The following is a 21,329-nucleotide window of genomic DNA, read 5'->3' on the forward strand; positions in this document are numbered from 1 at the left end:
ATGAGGAGCACATTCAATACTCTGGAGACTGACCAAGATCGAAATTGTGCGGCTTCCATGTATTGGGATAGATCACTTGAGCAGGAATTTTAAACGAACGACTACCCGGAGATCAGTGCACTTGGTTTCGCATCAAGGATCACATGCCAACCACAATAAAGTCATGCACGGTTGTAGTATACACCCACCGGTTTGAGAACAAGACACCATGCTGTTGATTCCAAGCTTCAGTATTGTGAAACATTCAAACATGCAACCCAGTTAGAAAGCTGTTTTTCCATGGTGGCCCACAATGATAGGATAAATCAAATAAACTCAGTGAAATCTGAAAACAGGCAGCCACATGATATAAGGGTTCATTTTGCATCGAAAAGCGCACACAAAAGCCAAGACGCAAAGGAACAATTTTACAATGGAATGCCGGATAAAACTATGTTGCTAGAAAACACACTGTCGTCAGACGGGGAAAAAATAATCCAGGCCATTCTCGATCAGTCTTTTTCTACAGTGATTTAAACTGCATGATGCTTCCCCATTTGTTGGTCAAACGCAACACTGTAATGCAAGTAGAAAAATTTGGAAAAGAGGGCAGAGTGTCAAAACAAACAGTGGTACCTATGAACAGGGAGAAAGAGCTGTTTGGGAGTTACAACAAAATTAGTCAGATCTTGTGAGTTAACCAGGGTATGTTGTGATTGGATCAACATCAAGGACAGCAACATCAGTGTTGACATTAATGCTTCATTGTCGTACAACCATTAGTTTCGCCTAATTATATTTAAAGCCCTAGTGTGAAAAGAAGAGAAAAGACTGGGTGGGAGCCTACGTCAAGCATTCTGAGATGCTCACACCTGCAAGCCTCAACCAGACTTTCTGAATAGGAATTAACAGCACGAACGCCAATGATAACGACTGGCCGCTAAGTCCAAACGGGGTCAACAGGACCCCAACACCACAACACCCAACCTGCTCACAATCTTTTTCAAGTCCTTCTGCCAAATCGTACATTGCACACCTCGCAGTTTCCGCCATTTTGAATAGGGCACGCAGAACAACACTGGTCTTGGTAGACGGTCTTTCGGCAAGAGTAACACATGGCCGAACCATCATAGTTGATGGTGCTGGATACTTCCTCGACTAAAACCAAACACCCATATTTTCTAATCACCTTTTTACTAACACTCTGACACTATCCAAAACCAGCAACGCTTCTGAGACATCGGTGATCAAAAACCTGGAGACACCTCACACCGTCTATCCTCAGAGTCCACGTCTCGCGCCCACACGACGAAACAGCCTTACTGTAACATGGTAAACCCGACCCTAAGATCTAGTGATAGATCAGGAATGATTCTAGATCATTCTTAAAATCGAACGAGTCCTCACGTGATAGCAAGTTGTTCAAAAGTTTCACAGTCCAAATAAATCCATTTGTAAATCAGTCTGGTGTTCACGGGTGACTCAACTAGAACTCTATGATCTCTCTGGATTTCCGGTAACAAGTTGCATTTTGACCGACGGTTTGCGCAAACTAATTTTTCAGTGTCACAGTAGGCGATGGCTAATCTCCTACCACAGAAGCAGCATACTTAGAACAATTGGGGTCACTTTCTTCTGAAACCAAATATGCTCGAATTAGCCATTCGAGCGATTACGATCACACTGCATTTGTCTAGGCAGAGATGAAGAATAGATTTTCTACAGAGGAAAATGTTGGTAGCTCGTGTAGTGTAGATGGTCCTTGGATTGTTCGCTGAGCTGGGTGATTTGACTGGAAACGTTTGATCACCAATTGGATTAAATCATCAGTGTACTATTGGGGAGCGTAGTGGTGCGTAGCGGTTGGTTGGTGGTTGTGCGTTGAGTAGTGTTACGCGTGTGTTAATATACGTGCTGCTAGCAGGGGATGATCTTTGATCGCGATTAGATCGCTCCGTTGTCCTGTGTCCCAATTCGCCGAAGCCCGAGTGAAGTTTGAGCTTTACATCCCCTGATTTCGTAATCTGGTCGATTTTAGAGTGCCCTTTGTCATTTCAATTCCCGGATCGTGACCTTTATTGATTTGGCTCCAAGAAGTTCCTTGTTTCTTTTTTTGTTCCTTTGTTTGTGAATCCAATATTCGGTCCTCATTGGCTGTTCTTGCTGGGATGTTGGTCTTTTGCACGCACCACTACGCCCCTCAATAACGCACTGATTATTTCACCTCGATGAAACGTTTGCAATCGAATTGCCCAGTGCAGCGAACAAACCAACGACCATGAAGAATAGATAAACTGGCCGTGTGCGAAGTCTCACTGTCTTTAGGAACCTACAAAAACCGGCTTATACGTCATCTATGGAAAGCCGCACCACAAAAGAAGAAATTTTATCTCATTTAACCAAAAACTTCTCTTGACACATTCCGTTTCAGAAGCTCACTGAGACCACAATGAAACGTGAAGCAGCCAAACTTACTTGTTAGGTATTCTAGAGAGCTCATGCCTTTCCATTGAGCAACGCCTTCACATACTGATGAAGGAACACATACTGGTTCTAGAAGGGATGAGAGATGGGTTATGGGTTATCGGCAAGGAACGAAATGAGGATAAGAACAAGAAGGCGACCCATGCATACTCACATCAAATGAATATCAGAAATAGCGGTGTTGGCGCTGATGCCCGAGAATGTTTCCTTACCACAAGCAGCCTGACACGTCTACGTTCTAAAACACCCAGAAAGTCTTAATGGGAACTGGTACCATGAAAATCCATTGAAAAATGCTTGGGATCGGAGCTTTTGTGTCAAAAGCAAATCGTTGACCAGAAGTAAATCCACCGATAGTTTATCAAGCCTCTTTGAAACGATATTACCATGACGACCACACCAATCAGCGCTGAATCAGGTTTAGGACGTGCTATCAGGATCAAGACTTGGACACTGAATCCTGAGAACAGCGACAAAACTGTTTGTAGGTTTCCTCACACGTTCACCCCAAGTAACAGCTCATTCTTAATGTCCGTCATTACACATTGTTGGAGCCAGTATCTTCACTGTACGTGTGAATTTGCTGACGGAGTAAACAGTTGATAGTATTGGACTTCGTTTTGAATGCGATTTTCAGCATTTTGCAACGCCATCTTCTGCATCATATGGTTCGATGTGCATTTTCACCAAGCTATTCAACGATGACACTACAAGCTTCACGGTGTTATCGGTTTTACTTTCGACGAAGAAGCTCACAGTAACTGGTTGAGAGACCAACCAATCAGTCAGTTCTTTTACACATGAAGGAAAACGTCACACCCATATAAGGTAAGTAAATATAGTAGCACACATACTGCCTTAATTTTTGACTTTCTGAAAAACTCAGATACACTTGCACAAATTGTCCGAGCGATTTCACGGATGATCATCATATAGACTGATGCAGTTTGATAGACTTCACATCAAGCCTGTTGGGACCCAAGAGTGATCGTTCCACTTACATTCAATGTGTCGATGTGTTTACTGGTGACTGATCGGATGATGGTTGATCTGTGAACCAAACTTGGGAATCGGCTAGCAGACGCCTCGTTCCCAGACAAGGAGGCACATAGTCAGGCGCACACTGGCGATATCTCCTGAGCGACCATCTGATCAACCACCAATTTCATTCATTTAGTCATTTCAAGCAGTAGTGGGCATGCCTCTGTGTTGTCTGTATGCACGCTAAACTTCTGAGCGAACTCCTTGTCGCTTGGAGTACGAACAGACCAGTATTAGAACCCGCTAACCCTCCGTTTCGATGCCTAACTGGGTTATGGTTATCACAAGTCAGTCAGTATTTGATCAAGATTGGATGGCACAAGGGGAAACCAATAGCGAAAGAGGAGGCCGATAAAGGACCAGGTAAGTAATTTAGTGGTGTTTCTGACTGATGTACTTAACCCTCGTAACATTTTGCCCCTTTACCCTCTGATCGTTATGGTTGCTTTATAATGCTGCATCCCAAGTTGGATAAAATACGGTGAAAAATAATAGATCAGAGCAAACCTGATATCTTTCTATTGGTGATTTTTTAGCGAATACTTTGGATTCCCGTTTAAGGGCATTATACCTAGCGGAAATAACAAATTGACCACCGGATACGCAATGTGGAGAAAAAATTATACTCTAAAGAGCATTGGTCTGTCCTAAAAAGTGATGTATATCTAGGTGCCTGACTCACCACTTTATGAACCATATGCATGCGACATTCACGAAGCAGTTCCACTGTCCCCTGAATGTCAAACAGACCTTCACCACTATCCAGTTGTCGTTTGATGATGTCTGCGGCAATGAAAACTCCACTGCGGGCGGAACCGGTGCTTTGTAGAAAGAGGGAGAAGATTTTTCTGACAGGACAGGTGCATGCTATGCAGAATATGTTATGTGGTATTTAATTCATAATTTATCTTAATTAGTGAATTCCGGAAGACCATCAGGTAAATTTTCTTGTGGGTAGGAAATCTATGAACATTTAACAGGCAAGGTCAGGCAAGGTCAGGGGGATTCCGCTTCATCCCCCGAGTATACTTCACTCAGGTTATCAAGAGAACAGTACCCATGAAAAGTAAGAACTAGCTTGGCCATCTCTTCCACGATGGAATCAGGCATTTTGGCCTCCTTTCCGTTGACTTTGTGTCTCATCTTGTTCCCACTGTGGTCTGACTATGTTTTAAAGTGTTCATTGCACTTTCTCCAAAAAAGTGTATTTTTGATCCCTTAGACAGTTTTGAACGGAGAAGCTAGCAGCTAACTTAAAAGTGAACTCAGAGGGATTCAAAGTCGAGGTTTTGAAGAGAAAATTCGGACAGTTTTGACGGAGAAGCTAGCAGCTAACTTAAAAGTGAACTCAGAGGGATTCAAAGTCGAGGTTTTGAAGAGAAAATTCGCTGTTTGAAGCCACATCATAACTGTCTTTGTGACTTTAATTTGTATGTGAGCGCAAAATGCTAACAGTTCAGCACAACAGTAATTTACCAAATGTCAGTGTGAGGGTGAACTCTGTTAGACCTTGGTCATCCATGTGACAACTCACGACTGGAAAAGTGTTTCAACAGAAGGGTGAGCCATTTTCTAGCAAAGGCATTGCCTAATTCTTTTTGAATGTACTTCAGCCTCATGCACTGAATGAAAAGTGACTGAGCTTCACTGATCTACACAAATCCTAATAATGCGATCCCCATAGGACGAGTCAACGTAGCCAAAGTCAAATAAAATCTGATTTTGATTTGCTAGCCTTTGAAAGACCGTTGAATACGGTACAAGGTGTTCTAGTATGTTTCCGCTGATCTCCAGCCCTAGTGATTGGCGAGCTGCTGGAACCATCGGACGAACAGAATATTAAGACAAGTGACCAGCGTTGAACGGAGTCGCGCGCAAATCTCCATTACTACTGCACCCTTCCTATCATTCTTCTTTGTGCTCCTCTGTTAACAAATAAAGCTCGTTTAAGTGTGATAATCTTATGCAACCCAGGCATATTACAAAATCGCATGAATGACTGAATTCGAAGGAATCAAAATTGAATTTTTAAGAATGGTTACATGCTGCGAACACGATGGTTGTTAATATGTGACGCAGAACTGGAAATGAAAGGTTCCAAAGCCCCTGGGATGAACGGAAGATACGCTCCACCCTGTTGCCCACTCAATGAAATCTTACGTTCTATTTTCGAATGATGATTAAAGAAATCTTTGAAGGGGTATGGACATTCATGGGTTCACAAATTGAAGAGTGAGCCGAAGCTGAATTACTCTAGAGGTTTCGTTGAAATACTAACACTAGAAGACCAGATAACATTGCCAAAATTCCTTGCATGTTAAGCGATCTTGATTCCATCAAGCTCTTATATTGAACTACCAAAGCCACTTCCTCTGACGGCGGCTCAGTGTTTTGTCTCCTACAGTGTCTTCTGCGCGTTCACAAATAGTGAGCCGAAGCTGAATTACTCTAGAGGTTTCGTTGAAATACTAACACTAGAAGACCAGATAACATTGCCAAAATTCCTTGCATGTTAAGCGATCTTGATTCCATCAAGCTCTTATATTGAACTACCAAAGCCACTTCCTCTGACGGCGGCTCAGTGTTTTGTCTCCTACAGTGTCTTCTGCGCAAGTCATACAGAGAAACCCAGTACAAATACCAAAACCACTCTGTTACTTTTGCGTTTGTGTACGTCCTTGTTTAGCTAATCATCAGTCGCTACGGATGGAATGGATGTGCGCACTTTGCACAGCTTGCCCCATGTTGAAAAGCTTACCACAACAGTGTGTTCTACTCTAAAGCTTAGGTTGCTTGATGTTCACGGAGAGCTCATAAACTGGGTTGATTTCTTCAAGTATACGGACTTTTTGAGGTTTCCAAATCATCAAGCGTGGCAAGAATTAGAAAATTAGTATTACATCTATACGTTTGCACTGCACACCAAGAAGAGAGAGTGGCCTTTGAAAGCAACTCTTTCTGAGAGCTAGGATTGAATATGACCTGTCTCCCCACACTGACGGTGCTCGCAGGCTTAAATTATCTGACCACTGCTACTTACCGTTAATGCTGAGAATAGTTTAGAACGGCGGTGTCTGATGGATACGTTGGAAAGCGCTGCTGTTTTATCCTCCTTCTGGTAAGTTCCGTCGTCCGAGTTGACTATGCCGGTTTGGACCTTTCTTCCACCAACTGGGATATGAAAAAACAAACCACCTTTCCTTGCTCACACTGTCTGGTTCCTAACAGTCAGAACCGACGCTAAACTACCGGGTTCGCAATCGTTCTGCGACAATATTATGGCGAAAAAGCAAGCGGATGAAGCCGTACCCATCAACCCCTTGCTGACTGCGCTACATTGGCCGCATGCAATCCGGATATTTTTGAAATTGACTCATCCTTTGCCAGCAGAGTTTCAAAGTTGAGTAAAACAAAACATAAGTATACTAGTACTGTTGTTGTCCCTCCATTCAATTCAAATCTGGAAGAATTTTGTGCCTTTTGGCAAGCGAAATGTCATCAGAAATATCCCGGCCTTCAGAAGACTGATTTTTGACCGCAAAATACCTTGAATTTCGAACCAGAAAAGATCGCATATGGAAATGGAATCTGCTTATTCTACGTCCAAAATAATCTACATGACCCTCTATACTTGAGCTGACCTGCAAACCATTGTGTTCCCAAGACTCGTCTGATTATGAGGCTATTTATTTGACTTAGTGATTCAGTATGCCCCGATTTCTTTCTTTCTGTTCTTCTCCTAGCGGGTGAGTTAATCTGTTCATCTGCTGTTGAACTCCATCAACTCATAATGTGCCAAACAACGGGTCAACTCACAGGAAACAATGTTCGTCCATTCCATTGGTTCTTAACCTCGAATTCTTTAGGTGACCATTTATGATATCAAAAGTGCACGCCTCAATTTTGAGGTGGGTTCATATGATTGTTAACCAAAGGTTGGATCGCCCGTCAAATCCGGTCGACATTATTTGTTACTGGACACTGCTCTCCTCAAGAAAATATAAGCCCCAGATAACAAACCGATCCAGTTACATAAAGTTTAACGCGGTGTTTAAATTCATGCTGTCTAGCTGAAAATTTACGCATACAGCTAACCAGACGTTAAACACAACACTAAAAGAACTTGATGCATTCTAGGTCATACGGAGAAGCTCGTACTTGTAGACAGAAAAACATAAGCTAGAGTCAGAGAACCCAATGTTTGACTCACAAAACTATATAAAAACCGTCCGTTTTACCACTTGTGTGACCAATAAGTTTTTCGAGATTAGAATGAGCTTCGATAAAAGAGTGTATGAGTGAAGAAAACTAGATTAAATATGCCAGACATATTTTGGTAGAGCAAAAGCCAGTACCAACCTGCAATGAACTAGGGTGGGTGCACCTCTGTTCTCTTCAATCACTTTTAGTTTTTGGTATTCATTGATGACTGCAGTAAAATCCGCCAAGTAGGGGACTCCGTGTTCCGGCCACAATTTCATTTGCAACTGAGTCACAGTTGTGGATACAGCATCTTCTGAGCTCTGCAATAGTCAGGAATCGAGAACAAATAAAATGTATGTTTACCGATGGCGAGTAGAAGACTGAAGCTCATTTCGTCTGTTTTAAAAGAGACGCCATTACCTAATTTGTCCGGAAAATCACCCATTGGGGTGGTCATAGGTCCTAACGTTCCAACAAATGCATTCTGATGATAGACTCCTCTTCAGAGCGAACCATGTCATAAAAGAAACTTATTATTAGCAGCCCTGAAGTAACTTCTGTGTAGGCCAGCTATGTTCAAAAGCAAACTGGAACTACTGGAAAAGACTAGAACATTGCATAAACGCGCACAAGTAGAAAGCAGAACAAAGCAATATTGCGTGTGCTCAAAAGTTACCTATAAGAGGCTGTGATGGGCCCAAAAACACTGGTAACCCCAAGAGCTATTGAATAGGAAATTAGACAAACTCTTGTAACTTTGGGGATTGTATGCCACCAGCAAAAGAGGCCAGACATGCTGAAAATCGGAATGCATTGTACAGTTGTTTCGTGCTCAGTAAGATCCATCAGAACTGCGCATCTCACGAAAATCCAGAGAGTTTTGTGATGACAATCACCAAGTTGTGGGTTTGGAGTCTTGTCTAGGCTTATGAACCTCAAATCATCCTAAGGTATGTTTTCATGCAGAAAAGCAGACTTGTTTAGTGAACTAAAAGGACATATGCAGTCGTCGCTAATTGTATACCATTTTGAATTTATATAATCTGGTTTATGCGGCGCAACTTTGGTAACTTCACAGGATAGAACAACTTGTATATTGTAACAAGCTTCGGGGTTGTTACGATCAGAAAGAAATTCTTCTGTAAGCCCATTAATCCTTCTTCCTGTCTAGAACTACAGAAAAAACTGAATTTGCTCCCTTAATTGCCGAGCATTCCTACCCACAAAACTACTGATCATACGGACCTCAATTTTATCCGATTTTTCGAAAATTCCGGGTTATTTACCACCGAAAGAGCGGTAAATGTTTTCAGCTTAGTTTACATTCGACCAAGATTCAGAGGCAATATTCTAATACGCTGCATATCCGTGGCACCACATAATTACTACCGTACGCAAGGTAGACAGAAATACCATTGGTCCCTGTCCGCAGCTTTATGTATTGAAGTAACACGCATGACCCACTCCCTCATACATGGGTTATGGTCCGAAATTATAATGTTGATAATGAAATATTGGATAGGAATTTTCTCAAATATTCATTCGGACCCATTAGACGGAACTTTCAACTTCTTCTCCGTTGTTTTTAGGTCCTCGCGATCCGAGATTGTGGAAGAACTCCAGAGAATCTTGTTTTAGGCGCCAGAAGAGTATTTCGCGTCCGGATGTGTTATGACGATGTCTCATCGCAAAGCGTCCAATGGGAGTTTTCGACCACTGAGCCCATGAGATTGTAAAATGCTAAAGGACTCTATAATGCTGTATACCTCATTTTCCACAGAAGCGTAGTATCATCGACTTTTAAAAGACTAAATAACAGATGTTTGGTTGAGTCAAACTGCCCCGTTGTTCAGATAATGAGCATCAGAAGCGTACACTATGAGAATGCTGGAGAAGAGTATGCTTAAGAACAAACATTGGGATGGAAGCGCCTAGTGTAGCATGATGTGGATGAAGCGAGAATGTATAGTTTGTCGATTGAGTGATGAAAGCCTAGACTGGCAAAAGGTACCCAAAAACAGGCATTAATTTAAACACCAAGACGAAAAACAGGTCACACGGGTAGCTGAAGTGCACGACTATTAACAGTGTTAAAAAAATTAAAAAATCCTTCAGCTGCAGCCCACTTTCAGTGTCTAGTTCCCAGCCTACCCGAAGGAAGCACTAGGGCTGCGATACTACTAGGTGGCCCAAGCTTTGGCAACACCAGTCGAGGTAAAGTGGTTGGGATCGAACCATCAACCCTCCGGTCAGTAAATCTGTGCCTTAACCCCGAAGCTACATCGAACTCATTAACAGCAGTTAACAAGAAATCGGCTGGGTGTTTATGATCCAGCAATAGCGCCACGGATGTTTGCTTACACTATGATAATTGATTCATCATTATCAGCGCACATGATGGAATCTGCTGAGCTGTTGCCTTCTCCCGGACCGTCCTTTGGTGGATATATCTAACTGTGAAGAAACGGGTCTTCTTCCAAACCTAAGTCTCCATGGAAACTTCATAGAACAATGAGCAAACAAATGATAAAAATGAATAAACAAATAAACCAGCTAATTCCAGCTTCTGTTCATAGCATGCCTCCTTAAGTGTACTCTGCAAAACTGTCGTTTTGCTTATATTTGGGGCACAGCTGATCAGCAAACTGAAATCGTGGAGAAATCGCAGACTAGGTATGTTAGCTTTTCACATATTCGTCTTTCTTGAGAACAAGCCGTTGGCTGGATAAGTTGAGCGATCCACTCGACGTTTTCACCCTCACAACACCAAACAAGTTCTATAAACTGTCTATATAAGCAAGTAAGGTTTAAAGTGATTCCAAGCAAAGGCCTCTATACAAAGTGGATAATCTGAACAAAATGAGATGAACAGAAGAAAATAATTTCGGAAGGAACAGGTGGCCCGCAAAGCCTTTTAAACACTTTTTGATGACACACGCTTGGCTTTTGCTTGTTCGAATTCCAATCGAGACGTTCACAATATGCATCTTGACTCTGTACATCCGCAGACTGAGTGAAATTGACAGATTAGTTATCGGTAAGCAGCGGTGTATATTAACATCAAATTGACACAAAATAATCCCGTCACGCAAGGAAATTCGCCTTAGTCAACGTTCTGTTATTGCGTGTCCATATGAGAATAACATAATGGTTATCACACACTTTCGTCTAACAACTATAATGATATAATAACACAATATATAATAATATATCGACTATATTATTGTATTGTATGTATGTCATATTACACACTAATGTATAGTATATAATAATATAATAATTAAAGGACCATGATGGAAACGTTGGCAGGTTTTATAACCAGATGTCAATGAACAAAAAATCAGTATTCTCGCGAGTATAATCTTCTTGGAAAGTTCGAAAAAACCGATACAACTCGATACAACAGTCGACCAAAATAAAGACGGATCAGGTAAAAACTTCTGCACATGCGTGAGTGAACAAGCGGAGCGCAAGTATGGTATTCTACACAGTTGTTTTGGTTTTAAAAAGTGTAGGATATTTGCATACTGAGGACATTAAACCAGTAGGCTGACCTGTAAAACACCTGAGTTGCTTTGCGGATGGCAATAAACCTGTCACAGGTAGGAATAAAAAATCCTCATGGTTTTACAAGTCCACATTCAGCACCGTTGAAATTACTGACAAAACCGGTGGTCTTCTTTAATCGCCTGGTTGTAGTGGATTCTACTGAGTGTAAAAGATGAATGCAGTGTCCATCCGGGAATAATGTCCCGGGCAAATTGCTGAATCCTACAGGGACTTGATTCATCAGACAGGACGGATAAAGAGGATGCCATTTTAAGATTTTGCAGGTATTAACCGTATTCACTGGCGTAGTGAAAGAGTCTGATATCTTCTTGTTGCAGGAATTATTATTACGGGATAAAGTTTGGATGAGGGTTATGGCACTCATTTTCAAAGGGGTCTCTATGCAAAGCAATCCACAGATGTTAGCTGGGCCCAGGGTACCAGATACTGTGCCAGATGTGAGCTAACTGATTGCCACGCTCAACATATCTCTCTCTGCTTTTTGTTGAGTACCAATGGCTGAAGCGATTTAAGCCATCAATTTGACTTGCAAACCCAGCTGGGTAGTCAGGTGAACTATCTCTGAACGGATAAATTCACAGGATTCATTGTACTGCCGATCCTGTTCTATCAGAAAACTTATCAAATGCCGATTGTGACAAAAGAACAAAAAATGTCGTGAAACTCACATCTACCAGACTGATCTTTCTTATTGTATAGCTTGGATAATCTTCTTCCGCAATCAGCGTCACTGCCAATTCGTTACCATGAGACATGTGAATCGTGGTCGCATACACCTCATCTGGCCAGTATCTGGCACATTTCGGCACGTTATCCTCCACCAATCTGTAAACAGAACCAAAGGAGACCAAAGGGACAAACTTAATGGGTTTCAAGCATACGTCCAGGAAGATCAACCCCTAATTCGAATGTCAACGGAAGTCTAAGTTTCTTGATTCGACCCCAGGATAAGGACCACGGGAAGTCCTAGCTAGACACACACACTTTCACAGCCGTTTCAAGCTGGATGTATCCTGAGTCACGCTCCTCCTTGACAAATAGTCATTTCATCAGGCACTTTTCTTCCCCAAGTGTTTTTGCAGAATTCGTGCTTTGTTTGCAGGTAACTAGGACTGAATCATTATGCTTACATCCACAGTGGATATATAGATTACTGTTGTCAGTAACAGACCTCTCCTGCGTTACCCCGGGATGATCTGACCCGAAAATTGCATATGCTATCGGTGGGATGCGGGTGAATTTTCAGTAACCTTATCAGTAGTATTATCTCCTTAAGCAACTAAATTTGCTGCACCAGGTGGCCTCGTGCTTCAGATGGTGCGATATTCGAGATTTCAGGATACACAGACGTAACAAACTACTCATAAAATTGCTGAAAACTCTTCGACGACCCACGACAGAATTCGACCTTCATTGAGCTCATCAGGTGGACATATTCCCCCTATTATCGTCAACTTTTATCCTACTTGAACCCAAATTGATAGACAAATAATTGTACTTGCCGAAATCTGTCCAGTTGTGGTTCAGGCGTAACATACGGAAACTCGGGGACTACATGACTAGTCCAAAGAAGAGCAAAATTGGTCAGGGGCTCTCGAACACCTTTTAGGAGCCTTATGACTGATGTATTACGTCTACCCAAGCAAACCTTTCTTCGTTATACTGGATGCGTTCTGAAGAGCAGTCCTTTTCAAAGATTATTTAAGGGAGCTGCCAGTAGTATGTATTACTTTAAAAAGACTTGGACTTACTGTGTAAGCATTACGATCAATGAAACATGATTTTCGGCAATCATTTCCCAAAAGTCTGCAATCGTCTTCTTCAAAGGCGCTTGCGCTGCGATAAAGTCCACACGTGCTGGGTTCAATTTTGGTGCAGCTTGAGCGTCTTTGCTTGGGTTTACGGCATAAATGTAGCTGGCATTTATGTAATGTCCAATCTGAAAAGCAAGATCGGTATAATTCAGGAGGGACTGTCTTTCCAGATGAGTTTATAATGTCAAGTCTTGGTGTGCCGTAAAGCCAAAATAATTTGCCAAAATAGTACAACACTGATGACATCGGCTGAAAATTGCCACTCCACACGGACAAAGGTCACCACCTCTCTCACATGGATTACGCATGTCATTATGATGCTTCTAGTAAACATATGAGTTCGCAAGCAAAACAGTTTCTCTGGCTGACCCACCGAGAATCGGTGGGGACGACTATCGTTGTAAAGGAGTATCGAGAATGTTTTGATACTACTTCTACAATGCTAATTAGCGTATTTAGTGGTACAAAATTCGGTTTATTGATACTCTCAAAATCACGTTGCTGTCGTCGTGATTGTTGTTCTTTTTGCTTCTGCTGCTGTTCCAGCCGCAGCAGCTGCTGATGTTCTTGTTGTTGCCTTTGTTCACCCTGTTGCTGATGATCTTGTTATGAACGTTGCTGTTGTCGATGTGCTTCTGTTGTTTTTGCTGGTTCACTTGTTGTTCCTCTGCTGCTTCTTCTGCTGTTGCTATAAGCCTTGTTGTTGTCGTTGATGATGTTTTTCCTGTTGCTGTTGCTGACTGTGTTCTTGGTTTTTTCGTGTTGTTATTGCGGCCGCTGTGATTGTCGCTGTCGTTGTTCCTGCTGTTGCTTTGATGGTTACTGTTGATATTGTTTATGCGATTCTTGCTGCTGCCACTGTTGTATTATTGACGTTGTTGACGCTGTGGTTGTTTGGGTCGCCACTGGAGTTTTTGTTACCGCTGCTGTTATTACTCTTGCTGGTGTTGATGCTGGTAATTTCGGTGTTTTTTGTTGCTCGTGCTATTGTTGGCAATCTTGTTTTTGCTGTTGTTATTGTTGTTGTTGGTGGTAATGCTGTTCGTGCTTGGGTTGTCGTTGTTTTTTGTTGTGGTTTTTGTTAGAAGCTACCCCCCCCCCCCGATTTTACCTTTGGATGTAAGCCAATCAATTTTCAAGACGTCCACACCATAACGCAAAGTACAAGTTAATTCAGGTTCGAATTTTTCAGTTATGGTATCCCCCAGCTGAATGTGCCACTGAATATGCCCTCCCTAACACTTCGGATGACGGGGCGCTGAGATATCGCAGTATACGTTCTTGAGGTAACCCGATCTCAGAGCTGCTGAAAACGTTTCGTCTACCCACGATTGGTTCTGCCCTTGTTGGGCCTTTCAGATAGGTACGGTTTCCAGGTTCCGCTCAAGTTGAAGTTCAACTTGAAGATGACGTTGGTTGGAATGGGGCGACTGCAGCAACCAGATGAAGCTCAGGAACTGCGAAGTGGTTTCGAGGAGCTCCATTGGAGTGTTTAGCGAAGTTATAAAAAACCTGATCCATAAAAAATCTACACTATTATCCAAAACTTTCTCCTTCATCAAAGGACCATATCTTCTACGTTTGTGCGCACTCTCTTTTTACAGACCACGCAAACAATAGGATTTTGAACTGACACTTTAGTGAAGTTGTAACGGAGTTCTGCAGCAAACCTTACGGGAAAAATAAGTTTCATCTCTTCGGCCAAGTAATCCCCATGAATCGACGTTCTGTTCACTCAGAGAGTGTGGATTTTTCTATTTATTGGGTGAACGCAAAGAGGAGACGTAAAGACAATATCCGAAAATTCCCCCTCTTCAACTTTAGAGTGGTGCAATCTTCTAAGTCTATACATCCACAGGTTATAACTTCTTATGGGAATGAACACGAATGATGAATTGAGGATTACGTATGCAAACATGACTGCAGAAACGATATCTTTTTGGCCCCATTTCTTGAAACATTTTAGAGACCACAAATAGTTATGCATCTGTTGGGAATGAAATGGCGAATTTGGAATAGGTTTCCTTACAATGAAAATTAAAGACCCCTGTTTTGTTGTAGAGGGGTGCGAGAATAATCGGAGTTCTGTTCACATTCGTTCAGAGAAAATCGTTCAGCTGTAGCATACTTTTGGTGCCTAACTTTCATGCCACCAGAAGGAAGCGCGAGGGCTTGGATACTTCCAGGTTGCGCAAACCTTGACAGGGAAAGGCGAGAGGTAGAGATCGGGTTCGAATCATGGACCTTCCGGTCAGTAAATTCGCACTCTTACCACTCACGCCATCTGGCCCTCCGTATTTACATTACCTTGGTTTGAGTTACCCTCATTCTGTCTTGGCTCACTGATTTTGTTATTCCGCGTCATCATGAAAGGCATGGCACTTAGGTTCATTATGGCTCCTCAACAGCGCCTATCCATGGGATTCTAATGAAGGACGCCTGATAGGGGAGCTAATGCATTCCATCTTCGCTGTATAGAATATTGCTGCGTAGTCAGTTGAACAAAGACTCCGAAATCCTAGTGTACCAATAGTTTGCCATCAGCATGTTATCGGTGACCAGGTGAGTTTTTCTATTCGAAGGCCAAAAAAACTTAAGTAAACCAATTGAAGTGTACAGGGTGCAGTTCACATCGTCCAGTCATCGACGCTTTTATCTCTTGTTTGTTAAGGGTGAGTAGCGGCTTTGCAGCGGCTAGACTCGCAACTTTATAGCTATGTAACTGCATTTTTCCGGCTGTTATAAATGATTATCAAAGCTGAATTTACCAGCTGCTATTCTGTTCACAAAACAGCAGCAGAATCCCACTTTTATACTCATCCAATGAGGTTATTGAACACTGGGGAGCGCAAAGTTGGGTCTGCTGCTTGATTCATTCATAGCGCCATTTATTAAGCCAGCATTTACACCATTGCATATCTAGTCATCAATTTCAAAACCCAGTGAATGCCCTGAATTTGAGCCTAATAATGTACGAATACCTCAACAGTGATAGGAGGTCTGGGATGAGGATTTAGCGAGGATAAACTGTACATACAATATACATGATATTGCTGAAATTAGTACAGTTTTTAGTAAATGCTTTGTAAACCTGAAGAATTTGGTCCATGGACCATTCGCTTGGGTCGCAAAGCAAAGTTTTAAAACCACTTATACACATGTTTTCAATCTTAACATTTTGAGATTTATAGGTCGAAAAAGTTTTATAGGACGTATTCAAATTAGTACATATTTTTATGGTTGTAGTATTCAAAACCTACCTCCTTTTGCAGAGGGTTATTCCCACTCAGGAGCACAGCATTATGGTCGTCTAAATGAAGAGTGTATCAGGAGAATACGATTTAGCAACAAGCAACATTTCTTACGATTTGAAAGCCGGACATGAGAAGCGAGAAAACCGTAAAGTTGAATCTATAAAAGTGGGTAAATGGCGTTCACGAAGTTTTGCACTTGGGCGGTTTGTATTGCAATGAAAGGAACTAAACAATCTAAATGATTCTGAATACCGATACTGATATATGTATATATATTTATATATCAGAAATGGAGACAATTTGTTTGATGGCTCATGGCATTATCATGACTTTTGTAGCTAGTTGCAGCACTCAGTTTTGGAAAAGTTTGTAGGTCCATTTGTCTCAGCCCCGTGGAATGCTGGAAATTACGTTTTTGATGCTCGACGTGCTCTCTTGTAGAATTAGCTCGAAGTACTAGTGATTTTTGTTAAATTTTGAGAGGGGCGGCTATCCACTTTTGACATTAACGTGGTTTCGACTATCTCAGTCCAGAGAGGGCTCCGTAAAGGTTACATAAACCTTCCTGCATATAGGGTTCAAACTCCTATCTGGAGAACAAAACTGAACAACTCACTCACATGGTATGATATCCGGATATCGATTTAGTGCGTGATTCTTCGGGTCTGTGGCAATATTCGTCGTCATGTTTTCATCTATCTCTTTCTTCAGACAATTCTGTCGTAAAGTCTGTTAAAGTGTGGAATAGCAGACCAATTCGTGAATTTGTAATCATTGCATTTCAGCAGACGAGATATAACATTACACGTTGACTATTCAAAACCTTTCATTCATGCTAAATACTGATGAAACTAAGTGATAATTGTTGCCTCAGAGGACTAATGGCTACAATCTTCTTTCCGACCGAAGTTTGCTGGCGAATAGAAAGTCATTTGAGTGCAAAAACGATTCCGATTTATAAGAGGTATCGTGAGGTAAGTCATCTTACAGGTAAGGTGGTGACAAAACTACCCGAACTGTTTGAATGGAGATGAAACACAGGTGTTCTCTGTTCTGCGTTCTTAAGTACAAACTGATGGTCTGTCCAGAAACGGTCCCCAAATTGCAGACTTCATTAGAGCGTGTTGATCAAGGCTGCTCCCGCTTTTGACGGTTTCTGACCCAAATGTCGAATTTCAAAGCCAGTGATAAACATAACAAGGAAACCATATTTCTTCTCCGATCAGAACTGTACCTTTAGCAAGATAATGTTACTATGAAACATCACAGGAAACCTGGGTCAGAACACCCGAAAACTCCAATACTTGTAGTGGTCCCGGTTTACTATAAACAACAGGAAAATTGTTTACGAGTTTCCTCTGAGAAGAACTCCACCAAAGCAGATGGCACCCACAGACAACGCATTGAATGTAATTCCAAGGAAGTCACCTTTCTAAAAGTACAGAAGTGCAGTTATCAATCGATATGGTGGTTCTCAACTCACAGTAAACTCTTCATCCAGCTGCATGCACGTAGGTTGAAGACATTCGTCTAGGTATGCGCGCAGTTCACCAATAGTCCTTCCTGTTTGAACCACACTATTTGTTGGCATGTAGCCTGTACGACGAAAGTTTGACCTACAAGAGAAAAGCGTGACGAAATTTAGGTCCAAGTGAACGTTCCATCAAAGCCGTTACCTAGTGCTACTCGAGCTTGGGTCGGTGGTGAGTAGATGGGAACCTATCTAGTGTGAAGTCTTTAATCAAATGATCACTAGTCAGCAGAACTTTTTGCTTTCCGCTGACCTCGACCCTCAACCTCCAGTTAGGATTTTCTATCCAACGTTGGTGAAGCACACTTGCTCCCTGAAAATCGGACCGTTTTGTTTGCCTGGATCATTGGTAATTGCCAGTAGACTGGTGACCAGTTAGGCGGGTTCTTAAAAGCCATGACATTTTCTAACTACAACACAGTTGCCAGAGTGAGCACGAATAGGTCTGCTGTTTTCCACGTCCAGAATAGTTTTCCGCGTTCCATGGTTACTTTTCAATCTACTTTAAGGTCGCTTGATCGGAAGCCATAGGCCAACGGGAGTTTTTATGATTTCTGAAAGGAGGTTGATAGTCTTGCACATAATAATGGCTTCACATAATTTTCGAATCAAATCGATCTTATTTGAACAGTTAGAAGGCTGAGTTGACGAGATATTAGTGATTCTTCCACACTTTTCCATTGTCAGCGTGATCCGAATATGCGTTACCATGCCTATCGAATGAGGAAAACACAGATGAAAACGTCTAGAAACCGGATGCGTAGTTTGAGGTCGATGCCGGAGGAACTACCCAATGTCCACAATGAAACGGCAATTGTCTAAGCGTCAGACACCCACCTGGAACCCAGCTTCAGTGATTTCAAGATGTTTCCTAATAACTAGTCATCCATAATATTGTTGTCAAGGCATATATACTGAATGCTAAAATAAGCGGAACCATGCCTAGACAGCCCGGTTTGTGAACGACAAGTGGTGAACCAAGAGTTCTTGGCACCAATCTTGGACATCTCGACACAACTACATAGGTTTCTGTGTGCATCCTCTTTGGATGTGACGGTTCTCCGAGGACTTATTTCTGACAATCTCTCAGGAATTTTTCTTCCAGTTTCTTATAAAAGATATGATTCCTTCTCATTTAGTTACGTTGCACGATCAGTAGAATCAGGACACTCAGGATGAACTTCTCACATAAATATCAAAACAACCAGCTCAATAATATCGAAGTGACGGTCACGTAGAGAATGATTGTTACCCACATGCATGAAGAAGTCATTATGTTTCGACGCACATCATACTAATTGCTAGTGTACCGGTGTATACTACTGATGGGGGCATGAGAGTAGAATGTTTTCTGGTAAATCCACTTCGTGTCTCTTGAAAAGTGAGATCTATTAGGGAGTTTACGGAGTCGAATTTGCCTTTATTTGAGCAACATTTAACAACTATCCAAGAAAGCCCAGGAAGACGCGTTCAAGGAAAAGATGCATATACAACTTTTTGTAAAATAGAGGCATACGAGAGTTTTGCTCCTCTGTCCAAAAGTCCAACTGTTCAGTTAGCGTTTTCTAATAAATACCTCCGCAACAAAGGCCTTCTTCATCTCACTACGTGTACGTAAATATAGATATACATGTATTAATATATATACATATATAATATATAAAACGACCAGGTCATGAGTATCGGAGTAATGGTTACGTAGGGAACGCTTGTGACCCACATGTATGAAGAAGTAACTATTTTTCAAAGCACAACATACTAACTGCTGGTAGTGTGAATAAATCTGGGAAATCCCGAGTGCCTGAAGCTAGTCTCCAATAAAACAACGAAAAAGGCTGTGCGTCTGTTCCATCCTCACTGAGAACCATCAGCAGTGTACGTCTCACGAAACTCCAGGGAGTATCATACCTTCGACCTCCGACTAGTAGTTTGAACACTCAACCATTGGGACCTCAAGCGTGTCTTCGAATTTTGTTCCCGAAATTCCCATGACTAGCTGGTTAAATAGTGACTTCTTTTCAAGACAGATCCTGGGCGAAGAAGAATAAAGGACTATTGAACATGGGCTCAATTGACTACACAAGCACTAGGATATTTCCCGTCAAACGGTGTATTCGGTAAACTCGAAAAAAGCTATTCGTATGAACACAGCTCGCAGATCCGCCTCACCAAGCGACCGGAACACAAACCAACTTCGATAAATTGAACAGCCACAAGGAAAAATGCCCCTCGGATCACCTTTAATAATCAGTTTCCTTCTCGGACTTACTTTACCTCATCTCCAGCGCGCACAAATTTGCATCAGTCATCTGGGCAGAGGTGCCCTTAATTTACAAATGTGTTCACCCCAAACAAGAGATAAAACGAAGAGATTTCAGCAAACTTATGAGTTGTACGGTATGCCTAAAACGTGTCACATGTCTTCCTTACTTCTGTTTCTATGTTCGCACTCAAACACAACACAGTTACAGCTAATGAAGGGCATCATATTGGTTAAGAGGGCCAGTTTCATCGAACGTCTAGTTAATGTGAATCGATATCGGCAATTCCGAACTCGCTACAGTCTGTGAGGGAGAAATAGAACGCGGACAAACTGTTCACTCACCCTTCTTCATCATCTCGCATAATGGAATATCTAAACAACGGAAGAGAAAAAGCGAGCCTGAGATGTTGAACACGGTAATAATAGAAAATTAAATGCCATTTTCGATTGAACAGTTTTTTGTTACACAGATCGGTTAAACAGAGGCATAAAAGAAATTCCTCCCAAGGAAGTGCTTATAGATAGGGTAAAAATTCCATAGTTTCAAATTTCAAAATGTCTAATTTTTATCTGGTCACAGAATGGTCGTCAGAAAGTTTCTTATCCATACATGTCTTCCAGGTTCGTTGGCGTCGAACCGTGATTTTGCTCTAAGAGCTTTTGAAACCGTCAAGAACTCCAGGTTCGTGAGACAGTCACGCATTAGGATCACTTTTTGATCACTTTGGTTGCTAAAGATTTACGTAGTGTCAGGCGGATAGAGGCAGGGCGTTTACGAACTTGAAAGAGCAAGAATTTAAAAATTGGAAATTCAACTGCATTAGACGATTACCTGAAACGGAGGGTCACATGATTGAGTTTCTCTAAAGAAGTGTGTAGATTCTTTTTTTCAAACTACATACTGGCTCGGTTGTTGCGAAACATCGACAAAACTACTCTGTGAAGGAATATTGTTTCATACAAGCTTGAGTTGTGACACTCTGTTGAAACATCCGATTATGACTGGTTAGCGCCGGTGAAATGGTGGACTATTCTAGTTCTCTTGGAATACAGTGCACCACACTGGTAGTACTGAATATGTTCACACATTTTATGAGATCAGAGCATGCCGTAGCTCGGTCAAGTTCATGCTCCAATTCCAGATAGCTAGTCAGGAGGACCATGTTTTAATTTGGCACCCCTTATGAAGA

The 21,329-nt window shown here is 41.8% G+C and overlaps 2 protein-coding genes across 2 annotated transcripts in view; one reads left to right on the forward strand and one right to left on the reverse strand.

The window, feature by feature from the left end:
* Positions 1 to 3,680: 3,680 nt before the first annotated feature.
* The window catches only part of T265_15391 (hypothetical protein), a gene marked incomplete at both ends in the record, with an annotated part of 86,712 nt that continues 69,063 nt past the window's right edge, over positions 3,681 to 21,329 (forward strand). Inside the window, one exon of the mRNA XM_009177881.1 lies at positions 3,681 to 3,867. Coding sequence (XP_009176145.1) covers positions 3,681 to 3,867 — 187 coding nt within the window. The remainder of the gene's footprint in view (positions 3,868 to 21,329) is intronic.
* T265_15390 (hypothetical protein) overlaps positions 4,187 to 21,329 on the reverse strand; it is a gene marked incomplete at both ends in the record, with an annotated part of 51,194 nt that continues 34,051 nt past the window's right edge. Inside the window, 11 exon segments of the mRNA XM_009177882.1 lie at positions 4,187 to 4,325; positions 7,864 to 8,027; positions 9,745 to 9,854; positions 9,859 to 9,994; positions 11,946 to 12,102; positions 13,029 to 13,216; positions 15,234 to 15,335; positions 16,352 to 16,401; positions 16,966 to 17,074; positions 17,829 to 17,961; positions 20,482 to 20,511. Coding sequence (XP_009176146.1) covers positions 4,187 to 4,325; positions 7,864 to 8,027; positions 9,745 to 9,854; positions 9,859 to 9,994; positions 11,946 to 12,102; positions 13,029 to 13,216; positions 15,234 to 15,335; positions 16,352 to 16,401; positions 16,966 to 17,074; positions 17,829 to 17,961; positions 20,482 to 20,511 — 1,318 coding nt within the window.

The sequence above is a fragment of the Opisthorchis viverrini genome (genome assembly GCF_000715545.1).
Source record: "Opisthorchis viverrini unplaced genomic scaffold opera_v5_465, whole genome shotgun sequence".
Taxonomy (NCBI): Eukaryota; Metazoa; Platyhelminthes; class Trematoda; order Opisthorchiida; family Opisthorchiidae; genus Opisthorchis; species Opisthorchis viverrini.